Source organism: Leopardus geoffroyi, chromosome A1 (assembly GCF_018350155.1).
Source record: "Leopardus geoffroyi isolate Oge1 chromosome A1, O.geoffroyi_Oge1_pat1.0, whole genome shotgun sequence".
NCBI classification, from domain to species: domain Eukaryota; kingdom Metazoa; phylum Chordata; class Mammalia; order Carnivora; family Felidae; genus Leopardus; species Leopardus geoffroyi.
Genome location: NC_059326.1, coordinates 19,647,444 through 19,663,223, shown reverse-complemented (window position 1 = coordinate 19,663,223; position 15,780 = coordinate 19,647,444). Strand labels below are relative to the sequence as shown.

At 41.6% G+C, this 15,780-nt stretch overlaps 1 protein-coding gene across 1 annotated transcript; it reads left to right on the top strand.

The window, feature by feature from the left end:
• The first annotated feature begins 8,491 nt into the window (after positions 1–8,491).
• On the top strand, positions 8,492–15,506 carry CCDC70 (coiled-coil domain containing 70). Its single transcript, XM_045475131.1, has 2 exons — positions 8,492–8,679; positions 14,611–15,506. Exons 1-2 carry the CDS (start codon positions 8,622–8,624, stop codon positions 15,354–15,356), a joined length of 804 nt encoding a protein of 267 aa, XP_045331087.1. The 5' UTR covers positions 8,492–8,621; the 3' UTR covers positions 15,357–15,506.
• Positions 15,507–15,780: the final 274 nt, after the last annotated feature.

Below are 15,780 nucleotides of genomic sequence, written 5' to 3'. Positions count from 1 at the left end.
TATTTTCAGGGGTGATACATTCAAAATACGGTAAAAACTGGTCAAGGGCCCTGACCCATCAGAACGGCAGCACCAACGAATCGGAACAGATGCCAGTTGGAAGCTATCGGCATAGCTAAATCAAAATGCAACGACCCAGGTGACAGGCACATAGTAAGTTCTGAGAGTTTTATCATCCAGCATGACATCATTTGTTGACCTCTAATAGATTTAAAACAATATTTTAATTCTTATTGTGCTACAAGCTTTTATCAGGATAGAGTCATGGGTCTTCATAACTTGGTCTCAACCTATTTTCCACGCTTCTATCTCTCAACATGCCTCAACACGAAGCTGCCTGATCATAAGCCTCCAGCAACTGTCTGTCAGTGATGGGGCACATCCAGTCGAGCAAAACAAGGGTTTCAGGATCTTAATGTTTCATTCCTTCTTATGGGTTACTCTGTGTCTGCGAAAACCTTCCCACTAATAACATGGAACACCATTGAGCTTTCGGGACTTAGCTGAGACATTCTTTCTGATGTCTTCCTTGACTATGTGCTTCCTGTGCACCTCTCAACAAGCAAGAGTTAGCCCCTTTCTCCTTTTCACCATCCCAGTGGCTCCTGGACACACTTCTGCGTGGTCAGCCTTTCATACCGTGTTTGTATTTGGTTGTTTCCATTTTGTCTGTATTTGCGTACAGGGATTTCCTCTACCCTTACCACTGAGTGAGCAGAGGGTTTGATACTTAGTTAGCACTCAATACATATCTGTTGAATAAATGAGAGAGTGAGTAAATCTCACTCTGAGCATGAAGATTTATCACGTAAAACCGATACATTTTTAAAATGTTAAATTTTCCTTCCTCTTAACTTACAATGCCATGAGGAAGAGCAGAGAAGAGCATCACTGTTGTGATTACCTATTGCTGTTTCCCCACTCCGAGCTAAGTGGTGTAAAACAGTGCTCATTTATTATTATATGTCTCAGTTCTGGGAGCTGACTGGGCTCCCGGACAGATGGAGGCTGAGGCTGAAGTCATGGGAGGGCTTTCTCACTCACATGCCGAGTGGGGGTGATGCTAGCTGGGGCTGTCAGCCAGAACACTACATGTGGCCTCTGCATGTGCCCTGGGCTTCTACACAGCGTGGCGGCTGGGATTTAAAAGCACATGTACTGAGAGATGGAGAACCAGGGGAAGCTGAATCACTTTTTATGATCTAACCTCAGAAATAGTGGTTTGCTGGTAAATGTTTAACAACCACCTGTGTGTGCGTGCGTGTGTGTGTGTGTGTGTGTGTGTGTGTGTGTGTGTGTGTGATCCTAGTCTTTTCTGGCTTCTGCACCATAGATAATCCCACTGTGGCTGTTTCCAGGGTACTGGCATGACTTTACTGGGCACGGGGCTGGAGAAAGACATCCACCCTCACTGGAGAGCCGGTAGCATGGGCCCCAGCACATTACTGCTGACCAGTCACAAAGCATCGCTTCCTCTGTGCTCTCTTGGTTGAAGCAATCCAAAGATCCACCCAGGTTCAAGGGGGAGGGTACAGACTCTGCCTCTTGAGAGTGTTTTGAAAGGTCACAGTATAAGAAAAGTGTATGGAATAAGACAGCTCATTGAGGCCATCTTTGGGAAATCCACCTGCCTCAACCACCAAGAACAAAGAGATCCAAAGGAATGCACAGAAGAAAAGGTGGTGCACAGAAAGTCTCCAGAAGATAGGCTGGTGAGTAATCCACTGGAGGAAGAGGATGGGAGGGGAAGGCAAGAGGATAACCTCTTCAGAGATAAAAATAATATGATGAGGAGGAACAAAAGAATAGAAATCACTGGTGGAGGAAATCTCCAAGTACAGATATTTTCTCCTACTTTTATTTCAAACTCTAGGAATAGATCTTCCTTCCTTCCTTCCTTCCTTCCTTCCTTCCCTTTTTCCTTCAATGACTATGTTTATTATATGCCAGACACTGTTCTAAGTGCAGGAATGAAACAGTAAGCAAATAAAAAGCCCTTGCTGTATTGGTTTTCTAGGGCCACTGTAACAGAGTTCCACAGACTAGTTGGCTTAAACAACAAATTTATTTTTCTCACAGTTCAGGGGGCTAGAAGTTCAAGTTGAAGGTGTTGGCAGGTTTGGTTTCTTCTGAGACCTCTCTCCTTGGTTTGTAGATGGCCATCTTCTCCTATGTCTGCCCATGGTCTTTCATCAGTGCATGTTTGTGTCCTATTTCCTCTTCTATAAGGACACCGGTCATTGGATTAAGGTCCACCCCAGTGACCTCATTTTAACTTCATTACCTCTTTAAGGACCCCATCTCTAAATATGGTCACATTCGAGGTATTGGGGTTAGAACTTCAACATATGACATTCTGGGGGGTGCAAATCATCCCCTAACACCCACCTGCATGCAGTATACATTGTAAGATCTCACATGGTACCTTTCTACCAACATCATGTAGCTGTAGCCACTAAGAGGTAAAGTCAAAGCACTGTGCCCTCAAGGTACATGTGGGCATGGTAATATTTGATGTACGGTTATGTTCATGTGTTTGTTTCCAATTTTAAGATTTTTTTTTTGTTTTAGAATACATTATCCATTTACATTATTCAAAGACCAAAGCCTTCATGGAAGGTATTCACAGAAAAGTCTTGCTTCTACCCCTTCCCCTACACCATTTCCCTCAGAAATAACCATTTTTATTAGCTTGGTGTTTTTCTTCTAATATCCCTTTGTGCAAATATAAGCAAATACGTAGGTATATATTCTTATTTTCTCCTTTATACAATATGTAGCAGTATTCTGCACCTTGTTGATGGTGATTTTTTCACTTTATATATCCTGGAGAACTCTCCATATCAACCTATAGAACCTTTGCTGTATTTTTTTAACAGCTGCATAGTACTCTGCTCGGTGACATGCCATAATTTATTTAAGTTGTCCCGTGTTGCTGGACAAGTGGATTATTTCCAATTTTTTGAAGTTACAAACAATACTCCAATGAACTGAATAACCTTTATAAGTATCGTTTTGTACTTGAATAGGTGTACCTGTGGGATATTCTTCCAGAAGTGGAATTGCTGAATCAAAAGGTAAATGCATCTATAATTTTGTTAGACACTGACAAATTCCCCTCTTTAGGGGTTGAAACATTTTGCATTCTGACCAGCACTGTACAAGGGGCCCTATTTCTATATAGTTGTGTTAACAGAGTGTATTGTTAAACTTTTGGATTTCTGCCAGTTTGATAGGTAGGAAATGCAATATTTATTTTCAATTGCATTTCTCTTTAAGTGTGGTTGGAAATTTTTTCATAGAGTCATTTTTATTTGTCTACAACCAAAGTATTCACATCCTTTGGTCGTTTATCTATTGGGTTATGTTTTTCTGCTTTATTTCAGAAGCTCTTTGTAAAATGGGTGCTGTGAGTACAGCAGGAACAAAACAAAGTCTCTGCCTTCACAAGGCCAACTTCCCATGAATGATCCCTTTCTATAACTGGTACTGCTAGAAAGAATTCTCTTCTTTCAATACAGAGACTGAGGCCATGGGCAGCAATGATTGATTACGTTGCCATTGTCTTCTTCTGTGAGCAATTTTCCGGGTTGACCTACTCTTCCAGGAAAATAATCTATATTCCTCATGGAATAAATCAATTTCCAAAAATAAGGGAATGTGCACTCTTGCAGTTATTAAAAATCATGTTCTCAGAAATATTTAAAGAAACGGGGAAGTGCTTATGATATATTACTGCATACAAATGCAAGCCACGAAGCACCAGGCACAGCACAAAACCAGTCTCATAGAATATATCTAGCCATAAGCATAGGAAAAAGAGTGGAAAACTGTACCCCAAATGTTTATAGTGGTTACCTCTGAGTACTGGGTTATGGATGATTTTAATTTTCTTTTTTATCCTTGCTCTGTTTCCTAATATTTTTTACAATGAATATGCATTTTTCTGAAAATTGGCAATAATGGTCATACAAATTTTAAAAATAATATTGAACAGAATGTAAGCTAAACTTTGTGTCTTGAGTGAACAGGAGCCATTGATTTGGTGCAAAGCAGGCAGTACTAGGGAAAAGTTTATCCTTTTCAATTCTCTGAGCACATTGATGCTGACGCTCAAGTTATTTTCAGTACTCCATTCACATTCAGCAATAATAATTTCATTTGCCATTCCCCCCAGAGGCTGTAAGATTTATTTGGAACAGCCAACATTTTATGAATCGTGAATTACATGAAACCTGGAGAATACTGTAAGAATGTATTCATGTAAGAATACATTCATGTAAGAATACTGCAACTCATCTAAATCAACTGCATCTCAATAAATTTCTAGTAAACGCATGGTCATGCTCCAGGCACTTAGGCCCCATACCTTAGTCTTGCCCTTACTTCCTCCATCTTAATCCCATGCAACTCTTTTGATCAGCTAATGAGTCTTTCTTTGAAATATTTCTTGTAGCTATCTATTCCTCTCTGATTCCCCAGCTACAATACCAGTCATGACTCAGACTATCTGTTGCCTCCATTACCACAGCAACCTTCTGTATCAGACAGGTATGTGTTCCGAACAAAACTGCGTAAGTTCAAATGTGGGCTCTACTTCTGCATGACCTTAGGCAAGTTTCTTGACTTCTCTATGCATTTCTTTCTTCTCTTGTAAAATGGAGTAGCAATAATATCTAATTTGTTAGTTTGTTGTGAGAAAATACATGTAAAAGCACTTAGAACAGCAACTGGGCACATAGTTAATGATCAATAAATGCTAGCTATATCAATTATACAATCAAATTATTTTCATCTACTTTGGGCCTTCTGGCCAGGTCAACAATCTTGAGTTACATCATGTCACTCCTTTGGTTATAGCGCCCCCTATGAGTTTTCCACTGGACAGTGGCTGACCAGGTTGTTTCAGACAACATATCCTGCTGAGAACAAGTAGCAGTGCTGGACATCTCAGAAACACTGAGTCAGGGAGAAGTTTGAGGCCAAGATCTGAATAAGGAATGAAGTCAGTAGAGATGAGTGACATTTGAAGCTGCTTCCAAAAGTGAAAGCAGTGAATGAAAAGCTGGAGGGTGTGAACGGATGTTCCAGCAACATAAAGGGGCTTGGAGGGCTACAATTAGAGCTAAGGATGTATCAGAGAGGAGATGTTCTGGAAAACATCGTAAGCTTTTTTTTTTTTTTTTTTTTTTTTGGAGTAAGAGTCAATTGGAGAAGTATATTTCATAGAGATTAAAGCCTAGTTTTAGAACCATATCAACTCCTGGTTGGAATCAAGTAATCAGCTTCTCTAGCCTCTCTGCTTACTAGAAGCAAAAATAAGTACCTCTGGAAAAAGATAACATCAGTGAAAGTAACCAGCCATGTAAGAAAACAAGTTTTGGTAGAAAACCAAGGGAAGAAAAACAGACAATGGAAAGACATCCACGGAAGATCTGGATCTTCAATAAGACATACACTTTGAACTATTATTAACATGTTCATGGAATTAAAAATCAAGATGAATAAACAGGACACAAAAAAACCCCTGAAAATTGTGTGAAATAATCACATGGATGTTTTGGACCTGAATAATATTTAGTAAATAAAAGTAAAGATTGAGGGGCGCCTGGGTGGCTCAGTTGGTTGTGTCTGACTCTTGATTTTGGCTCAGGTCATGATCTCACAGTTCATGAGATCAAGGCCCGCACTGGGTTCTGCATTGACAGCATGGAACCTGCTTGAGATTCTCTCTCTCCCTCTGTCTCTGCCCCTCTGCACTCATGCTCTCTCCCTCTCTTTCAAAATAAATAAATAAACATTTAAAAATTTTTAAAAAGACACAGAGCTTCCCTCTACTTAAAAAAAAAAAAGATTGAACGGATAAGTTAAACAGCACATTGGACACACTATGTTTATAGACATTAAAATTCATTTCTTACAATGTTTTGAAATCCTATTGCCATAAAATACTCAATACTGTGAAGAATGAAAAAATGAAAGGAAAGAATCATTTGTTTATAGCACAGTAGAAGCATGTTAAGCAAACCATTCTATAATAAAATCTGTTAGATAGTATAAAAATTAAGGCAAAATAAAAATATTTTTAATAAATAAGCACTGAGAGAAGTCATCACAAAACCCATAATAAAGGAAACTTTAGGTTTAGGGTATGATTTGGGGAGATGTAAAAGAAAATGATCTCAAAGAGAAACACAGAGATGCAGGAAGAAGTGAAGAGCAACAGAAAAGATAAAAAAATATGTGTAACTATAAATAAACATTGGGGTGCCTAGGTGGCTCAGTCGGTTGAGTGTCCAACTTTGGCTCAGGTCATGATCTCAGTTTGTGAGTTCGAGCCTCATGTCGGGCTCTGTGCTGACAGCTCGGAGGCTGGAGCCTGCATCGGATTCTGTGTCTCCTTCTCTGCCCCTCCCCTGATCATGCTCTCTCTCTCTCTCTCTCTCTCTCTCTTTCAAAAATAAATAAACATGAAAAATATTTTTTTTAAATGTGGCATGTCAAAACGTGTGAGATCCAAGTAAGTGTACTTACAGGGAAACTGACATTCTTAAGTACATATATTAGAAAAGAGTAATGATTAAAATCAATGACTGGGACACCTGGAATGGACAAGTAAGAGGACAGGTTGAGTTTGGAGTCCAAAGAATTCCCCATCTCCAAAGAATTATCACTACTTGACTTGTCTGGCAGTTCACTGAAAAGATTCAGCCACAGGACTTGTCTTTATTTGACCTAACTCAATGCTAATCTTGTGCAAATGGCCCTATCCTCAGGGCATTTGTCAAAAAAAAAAAAAAAAAAAGAAAACAGTGGCAAGTTTTTAATATCTCAGTTTCCTGTGACAGTGTCCCAGTTGGAACTAATAAGAAGCTGAGCAAAAACTTAAAAGGAAAAACAGAGAACAACATGAAGATTCTGAAAAGTTCTAACATATTTCTGGAAATCTAGAAGGTCACGTGTATTTGACTGAGTACATACCCAAGAAAGACCTGAGGAGGGTCATAATCTTTCACCTCAGGCTGACTTTGAGGTCCTGCACAAGCAAGGAAGTGAGGGCTAAGGCAGAATTGCAAATCACCTAAGTCATGCCCCAACACACACACCTACACAGAGTCCCTCAGCAAAGGAAGAGACACTTGCCAGTTCAAGGAAATCTCTTAGTTCAATCATTAGCTGACCACTAAGCTAAGCAAGCAGACTTTAGTGGCCACACAAGACAAAAAAAAGAGACTTTTCAGAATTAGTCCAGGAAAGTCACTAAACAAGCAAATAGCGATAACAACAACGATGACGACAACAAGAAACAATGAACCTGAGGAGGGGGAACATCACATTTCTAGGGTTGCTATATTGTATTATTTGTATGATATTATATTGTTTAGATGATATTATTTAAAATTATATTATTTTAAATGTCCAGTTTCAACAAAAACTTAGGACACACACAAAGAAACAGGAAAGAATGGTTTACACATGGAGGGAAAAAGCATCAATAGAAACTATTATTTTGAGTTATTCTCTTTTTGGTTAGAAACTATCTGAGAAACTGGAGATGATAGTCTTCCTAGACCAAGATTTTACATCAGCTATTATAAATATTGTCAAAGAGGGGCGCCTGGTTGGCTCAGTCAGTTAAGCATCCGACTTCGGCTCAGGTGATGATCTCGCGGTCTGTGAGTTCAAGCCCCGCGTCAGGCTCTATGCTGACAGCTCAGAGCCTGGAGCCTGCTTCAGATTCTGTGTCTCCCTCTCTCTGCCCCTCCCCCATTCATGCTCTGTCTCTCTCTGTCTCAAAAATAAATGAACATTAAAAAAATTTTTTTTAAATAAAATAAATATGGTCAAAGAATTAAAGAAACCATACCTGAAGGATTAAAGAAAAGCTTGAGAATTAGGTCTTACCAAATAGAGGATATCAATAAATAGAAATTATTTAAAAAATAAGAACCAAATAGAAATTCTACAGTTAAAAATGAAAAATAGAGGGGATCGAGAGCAATTTGATCTGGCTGAAGAATCAGTACACTTGAAAACAGATCGAGATTATCCAGTCTAAGCAATAGAAAGAAAAATGAAGAAAAATGAACAGAGCCCCAGACACCTTTAGGACACCATTGAGCTAATGTACATGTAAAAGGAGTCCGAGAAGAATAAAGAAAGTGGAAAAAAGAATATTTTAAGAGATAATGGCCAAAAACTTCTCAACTTTGAAGAAAAACTATACCAAATCTGCATTTCCAAGAAGCTCAACAAATTTCTAGTATACACTCAAAGGGATGCATGCATAGGCACATCATAGTCAAGCTGTCAAAAGCCAAAGACAGCATCTCGAGAGCAGCAAGAGAAATGATTCATCACATACAAAACCCCTGACTGCAACGTGATTTTCCAGAAGCCTGCCCCTGGATACAATCCAGGTAGAATGTGAGGTAACAATCATTTGTGAGTCATCAACAGTGACACCCTATTGGTGCAGTCAAAGATGGAAGACGGAAAAGTCTTTCTCTTTCCACTCCTTAAAGTCCCTTACCCATTGTGGGTCTCCCTACCCTGTGAGTCAGGACTAAGAGGGGCAGAGGGATCACTGCCAACAGTGTTAGGGGGTCTGTGATGTGACAATGACTGCCTGGCCTCTGAGGGCTACTGAGGACTGCCCAGTTGGGAAACAGCTAAGCAGTAAGTAACTGTTGGCTTTAGATTGGATAGTTATTTGTTCTAAGCATAGAGTTATATACAACATCTTCCTTAAAAGTAAGTTCCTGTCCTGAAGTATAATATTGAAAACTAGGCGTGTTTCTTTGATTCTTGTTTTTATATCCACAGAAGGCAGTGCCTACCTCATAGGTAGCTCTTGTAGGGAATAAGTTGGATACATTGAATCCACATATCATATTACACTTTATATCTAAATACGCATGTACGTATTTGATATTATGCTTGATTTATCTCTCAAGGATAATTTAAGTGGTCGTGAGAAAAACTTGCAGATGAATTTTTCTCTAACATTATAATCTGGGATACCACCCTTCATTCAGCTGTCATTTACTTAACATATATTATGTACCAGCTGTTGCACTGGATGCTGGACCCAGAGCTGTGAAACGGTGTTCCTAGTGGGACAGGCGAGGCATATTCTGACTCTGAATTTGGTAGAGACAGGAGTGTCAGGAGAGCTAGAGGAGGTGACTGAGTTCCAAAGAGTTAACTAGGTGAAGTGAAGTGGGGTTAGGCAAGGATATCCAGGGAGAGAGACCGACATGGCAGGAAACTGAGGAAAACTTGGCATGTTTGAGGGATTGCACGTGGCCAGAGCATAGGCATCAGGGAAGGTGGCTGAGAGATAAAGCAAAAATGGTTTGTAGGGACAGATCATGATCGTCCTGGCATTCTGGCCTAAGAAGATTGAAAATGACACAAAATAGTAACAATTGTAATTATTCTTACTTTCTGTTTAGTGAGCACTTGCTATGTGCCAGGTACTGGGCTAGGCACTCTAAATGCCCAATTTACTCCCTACAAGAGCTCTGTGAGGTAGGCACTGCCTTCCGTGGATGAAACACATTCCGTCAGGAAAAGGAGTCCACAAAGAGGTGGAGAAAGAGTGGTCCGGGAAGTGGGAAGAGAGCAGGATGACCCTGTGTTATAGAAGCCAAGGGGGAGGGAGCTTCAAAAAGGACTAATGTCAAATGCTGCTAACAGGTCGGTCAGTGAGGACAAAGGACTAAACACTGCGCACGTCTCTAGGGATCTTAACAAATAGAGTTTCAGTGGAGTAAGGAGGCAAAAGGCAGATTGCTGTAGGATGGGTTGTAGATGCAATACAGAAATGGTGGATAGTGATCGTCGGCTGCTCTTTGAGAAGAGTATTCAAGGAGAAGGCTAGCACACGGTAAGCAGAGAGAGCTAGAGGACTCTGTGGTCAGCTGGTTGAGTGGCCGTGTTAAGATGAGAGGGACTTGAGTGTGTTCGTGTGTTGAGAGGCCAGAAGGAGCACAGAGGGAGATAGGAAGGCCCAGGAGTGAGGGATTGCTGAGGAAATAAAGTCACCATGGGGCTGTGAGGAGATGGGGGAAGGCCTGGCTTTGCCCAGGAGCCCGTAGGCGGGCATTAACAATGGATGTGGATGTCAAGACGCTAAGCTGGAGGCTGAAGAAGTTTCAGCCTGTGGCCCTGTTTCTCCACAAATAGGAGCCCAGATCTTCTGACAAGGGACAGTCCCTGAATACTTGACTTATAATACATTTATTTCTGTCAACAAGTGTCATAAGCAGATCTCTCCTGCCGCGGCCCAAGTAGGCAGTGAGACTGGGGGAAAATCAGGGAGAGTGAACATTTAGTGCTCACTGACCTATACTTTGTAGTTTTTCCTATTCTCAAGTGACTCCATGGACTGAGCCAGTCCCCCAGAATTGGCTTCTCCACTCAGCTTTGTGGTTCTCTCTCCTCATGAATGTCGACACTGGTTCTTTGTGGAGCACAGCGCTGAACGGAAAGCCTGCCAAGAACCACAACTGGTGTTAGACCTGCAGAAAGTGTGAGGCCATGAAAAGAGTCAGAAAATAAGAGCCTGGGAGACACTAGGCAAGGGAAATTCAGAATCAGAGAACAGTTGGGATCTCTGGTGCAAAGGAAAAAAGAATTTATTAAACTGTTTCAGTGAGTTCTCTAGTTAGTGCAAACATTGCCCAAGGAATAAGAAATAAAGATATAGTGTAATTTGGAAGGTGGTTACTTTTGGTGTTGGAATATGTCCAGGAAACATTTCAGAAGAAAGTCAGAAGCCTGCACAGAAATGGTTTTGCTTGTTTGTTTGTTTGTTTGTTTTTGCAAACTGGAAACAGACAAGTCTCACATATAAAAATAGATTTTTGTAAGCCTTTTTTTGTTGTTTGGTGAAAAATATATTTTCTTCACTAATAACATTCAGTGTTCTTTGATTTGCTTTTTAGTGTGAGTGTTGGTGTATTTTTTTTAGCAGGATTGTATGAGGAGAAAGGAGGTTTCCTTTAAAATTAGTGACCACATTGCTAAATGTTATCATTAAATTATCAATAGGTCCGGGGCTTAATACAATGCTCTCACTCTCTCTCTCCCTCTCTCTCTCTCTCTTACACACACACACACACACACACACACACACACACCTTCCTAGTTAAAATATCAGCCCGATGGTGTTTCCAAGTAGTATTGCTTGACCACGTAATGCACTTCTAGCACTTACTAGAAGAATCTTGCCTCATCTACTTAATTGCTTGAATGGGTTTTTAACTTCAAGCCTGAGTTTTCTCAGTTATATAATGAGGTTAATCAAGGTGCCTATCTCACAGCATGGTTGAAAGGATTACACAGGTAATGCCAGTAAAGTGCCCAGCATAAAAGGGCTGAATAAATGTGCAGGTAGTTGTTGTTACTAACATTGTAATTAGAAAGTTGATTGTTGTTGACAGCTATCCTGGGCTCTAATTGACCCTGAGGCTTTGCTTATAGAGTTTCCAAATCCAGTTCAACAAACACTTGTTGAGGGCCTGCTTTGCGTTCTCATAGCAGAAAGGAAGGAAGAAGGACGCACTTTCCCCCACCTCAAGATACCAACAGTTACATAAATAAGACAACCATAATACAACCTAGAAAATCAAATTTCCAAAATTCAACGAAATTCAGTTCAAGTCAACCAACATTTCTATCAATTACCTCCTATACCCACAGCTTCATCTTAGATGCTGGGTTACAGGGACGGCAGCAAGGCACGTCCACACCTAATTATCAGCCGAGCATGACAAGCAAACAACAGGAGTGAGTGAGGGGGCGGTGATGAACTTTGTCTGGAAGGTCCAAGTAGCTTTCAGAGGGGGCGATGTGGAGAGGAATTCAAGCCACACTGAGAAGGAAAGGTAATCAGTAGAGGACACAGCGTGTTCCTTGGCTTGGAAGCTTGAAACTGCAGGTCTTGTCCAGAGAACTGGATGTGGCCCATTATTACTGAAACTTAGCTTTAGAGATGGTAGGAAGGTCAAGGGAGTGACAAGCAGGAGTTAGGTTACAGAGGACCTTACTAGGCATTTGGATTTGGGCTGTGGAGTCTTCGGAGTTTTGTGAGCAGGTGTGATACGTGTTTTAGAAACATCCCTGGGGCAGGGCCCCTGGGTGGCTAAGTCAGTTAAGCATCCAACTCCTGATTTTGGCTCAGGTCATGATCTCACGATTCGTGGATTTGAGCCCCGTGTCCGGCTCTGTGCTGACAGTGCAGAGCCTGCTTGGGATTCTTTCTCTCTCCCTCTCTTTCTGCCCCTCCCCCTCTTGAGCATTCGCCTTCTCTCTCTCTCTCTCAAAATACAAATAAAGAAACTTAGAAACACCCCTGAGGCTACAGTAGGGGTGGATGGGAGGGTAAGGTCAATACCAGAGAGACTGGTGAGACTGTCACAGGGGTCCTACTGCAAAGCAGCCGTGGTCAATGACATGAATCTGAGGGCATGGTTCCAAGAAATGTTAACAATCATAACTGGGAGGGTTGATGATTGATTCAAAGTCTGGTGAGGAAAAGGAAGGAGTCAGGGATGAGCTCCAGGTTTCTGGCTTGTGTGGCTTGGTGGACATGGTGATGCCACCATCTATCCCTTCACCACACACACACACACACACACACACACACACACACACACACTCCACCTATGTGTCCTTCCTTCTTCCCTACTCCCTAATCCTGAGTCTGAAAATGGAAAAACAAGAAGAAAGCCCAGAGGGACTTCCCAAAGGGAAGTCATGTTGCTCCATTATGTGGTGCTTAGCAAGGCCCACGGAGTGAGGCCAGACCCTGGCAGCTCCTTCCGGAAAGCTCAAAATGGAAATTAATGCCCTCACCAGGTACATGCACCCTTTGTCTTCCCTTCCTCTGACCATTCTCCTGTGTCCAGCCCTTTTTCTCATCACTTGACCCACCTTTGTACTTACTGTAGTCTGGAGAGTGTTGATATCTGATACCTCAGACATATGGCAATGTTCTCTCTCTCTGTCTCTCCTCCCTTTATTTCTTTTCTTTTCTTTTCTCTTTTCTTTTCTTTTCTTTTCTTTTCTTTTCTTTTCTTTCTTCTTTCCTTCCTTCCTCACTTCCTTTTCTTCTTTCTTTCTTTCTTTCCTTTCTTTCTCCCTAGCTTATATTTTATTGTAAAATATAATACATTTATCGGAGTACTTGAAATATATACTTACAGCTTAGCATATTTTTATAATGAACACACCTACAACCACTACCCCAGTAAAGAAATAGAATACTGCTAGCTCCTCAGGAGCCCTCCTCATGTCCTCACCTAATCACCACCACCACCTCCCTATCCCATCCTCCCCTCTCAAGCAACCACTATCTTGACTTATGGGTCTCACTTCTTTGCTATGATTTTTTGTGTTATCACCTAAGTATATAAACAACAGAGTTTAGTTTTTCCTGTTTGGGAACTTTATTCTTTGAAATTCTTTGATCCTGCGTCTCTCTCTCTCTCTCTCTCTCTCTCTTGCTTTATATGTTTGTTTATTGAAGAGAGAGAGAGCAGGGGAGGGGCATATAGAGAGAGAGAGGGAGAGAAAAAATCTCAAGCAGCCTCCCCTGTCAGTGCAGAGCCTGATGTGGGGCTCAATCCCACGACCCATGAAATCATGACCTGAGCCGAAACCAAGTCAGACACTTAACCAACTGAGCCACCCAGGTGCCCCAGTCCTGCTTCTTTCTTTAAAAATTATGTTTATACTATTCATCCACATTGTTGCACATAGCTATGCTGTCCATTGCATGAATATACTACCATTTTTAAATTCTATTCTATTGTGATGGCCATTGGATTGTTGCAGTTGAGCGTTTATGAACAAGTCTCCTCAGACATTCTTGTACATGTCTCCTGGTCACAATTCATAAGATTCCTCAGGGTACATATCTGGAAGTGGAGCTACTGAGTCATAAAGTATCTTCCCTGTTGTTCAATATTACTTGATATTGTGAGAGCTCCTCTTATTTGTATCCTTGCTAACATTTGGCATTGTCTCTTACCTTACTGTTTAAGTCTCTGTTCCCCAAATAGACTCTTCTACTAAAATAGTACCCCCTAGGCCAGTGGGTCTCACCCTCTGCTTTTCAGGTGGCCTTAACAGAACTCTCACACCTGTGGCACCCTGCTGCGAGCATGGCCATGAGAAGGTTATGAGCGATCCCCAAGTGAGAATGACGAAACTTCAAATGAATTCTCATTGGTTTAACAAAAGTAAAGCATTGAGGGGCTGCACTACTTTATTGTTTAAAAGTAAAAGAAAACTGTGACACACCCCTTGAAGTGATCGTGTCACACTTGTGTGTTCTGATATCCTAGTTGAGTATCCCTGTCCTTGTTGGCTGAGATTCTATGACTTCAGCGGCTTTGACTTTGAATGTATCGACTCCCTCTTCAGCCCAAAGCTATAACCAGCCAGCATGTTTCTCTACCAAATCTCATCTCTCACAAACACATGCGATGGGTCAAAGAGAGAAATGGTTAAATTTTCCTAAATCAAATAATACAGACCCAAGGGCTCATTCTCTGGCATGTAATACTCATGAACTTGTTTTCTGTACTGTCCCTGCAGGGTTTGACCAGCTGACCTGGACTTGGCCAACAGTCCTGTCCTCCATCATGGCCACCCCACCATTCTGGCTAACGAAGATGTTTCCCTTCAAAGTGAGCAAATGGATGGGGCTTGCTTGTTTTCGGTCAATGGTGGGATCCCCACCCAACATACGCCAGAAGAAACTAATCTGCAAGTTGCAGGAAGATAAGGCTTTTCGGGAAGAGATGAAAATTTTTCTTGAGAAAATAGAAGACTTCAGAGAAAAGATGTGGAATTTCCGAGGCAAGATCCATGCTTTCCGGGGTCAGATCTTGGGCTTTTGGGAAGAGGAGAGATCTTTCTGGGAAGTAGAGAAGACCTTCTGGAAAGAGGAAAAAGCCTTCTGGGAAATGGAAAAATCTTTCCGGGAAGAAGAAAAAACCTTTTGGAAAAAGTACCGTACCTTTTGGAAGGAGGATAAGGCCTTTTGGAAAGAGGACAATGCCTTATGGGAAAGAGACCGGAACCTTTTTCAGGAGGACAAGGCCCTGTGGGAGGAAGAGAAAGCCCTGTGGGTGGAGGAAAGAGCTCTTCTTGAGGAGGAAAAGTCCCTGTGGGAGGATAAAAAGTCCCTCTGGGAGGAAGAGAATGCCCTCTGGGAAGAGGAGAAAGCATTCTGGGTAGAAGGTGGTGGCCATATTGCTGAGGAGCAGATACCTGAAGACAGGCACCACAATATCAATGGAGGGCCCCAATCACTGGCCCTCTTCCGAGGCAGAGCGTGAGAACAGGACATGAAGGGACATGGGGTCCAGACTCTGTTGGATAGGGATTCAAGTCCAAGGTGACCCAACATGCTGGAGAAAATAGGCACTTGTTTGTCTCCTTGCTTCAAAAGACCTAATAAAGTCCTGAGAAGAGGTTTGGGAAAACAACTTCTTCAATAAGGCCTGCTTCATTTTTTTTTTCCACTTTTGTGATTATCCAAGGCCATATTTCCACCTTCCAGGCTGTACTGCTATCTGTATAGAACTTGGTTCTGGGCACTTCACCATGAGCCCATCATGTGTTAGTGTTTGTGAATAGAGACCCTACAGCTCTCTTTAAAAGTCAGAATGGGAGAGAAGAGAGGCTGAGACAACTCCAGCTAGAGACACATAGGGACAGAGAGCAGCTGAGTCACCTATGCCTCTGGTGTGCTGGGGGACA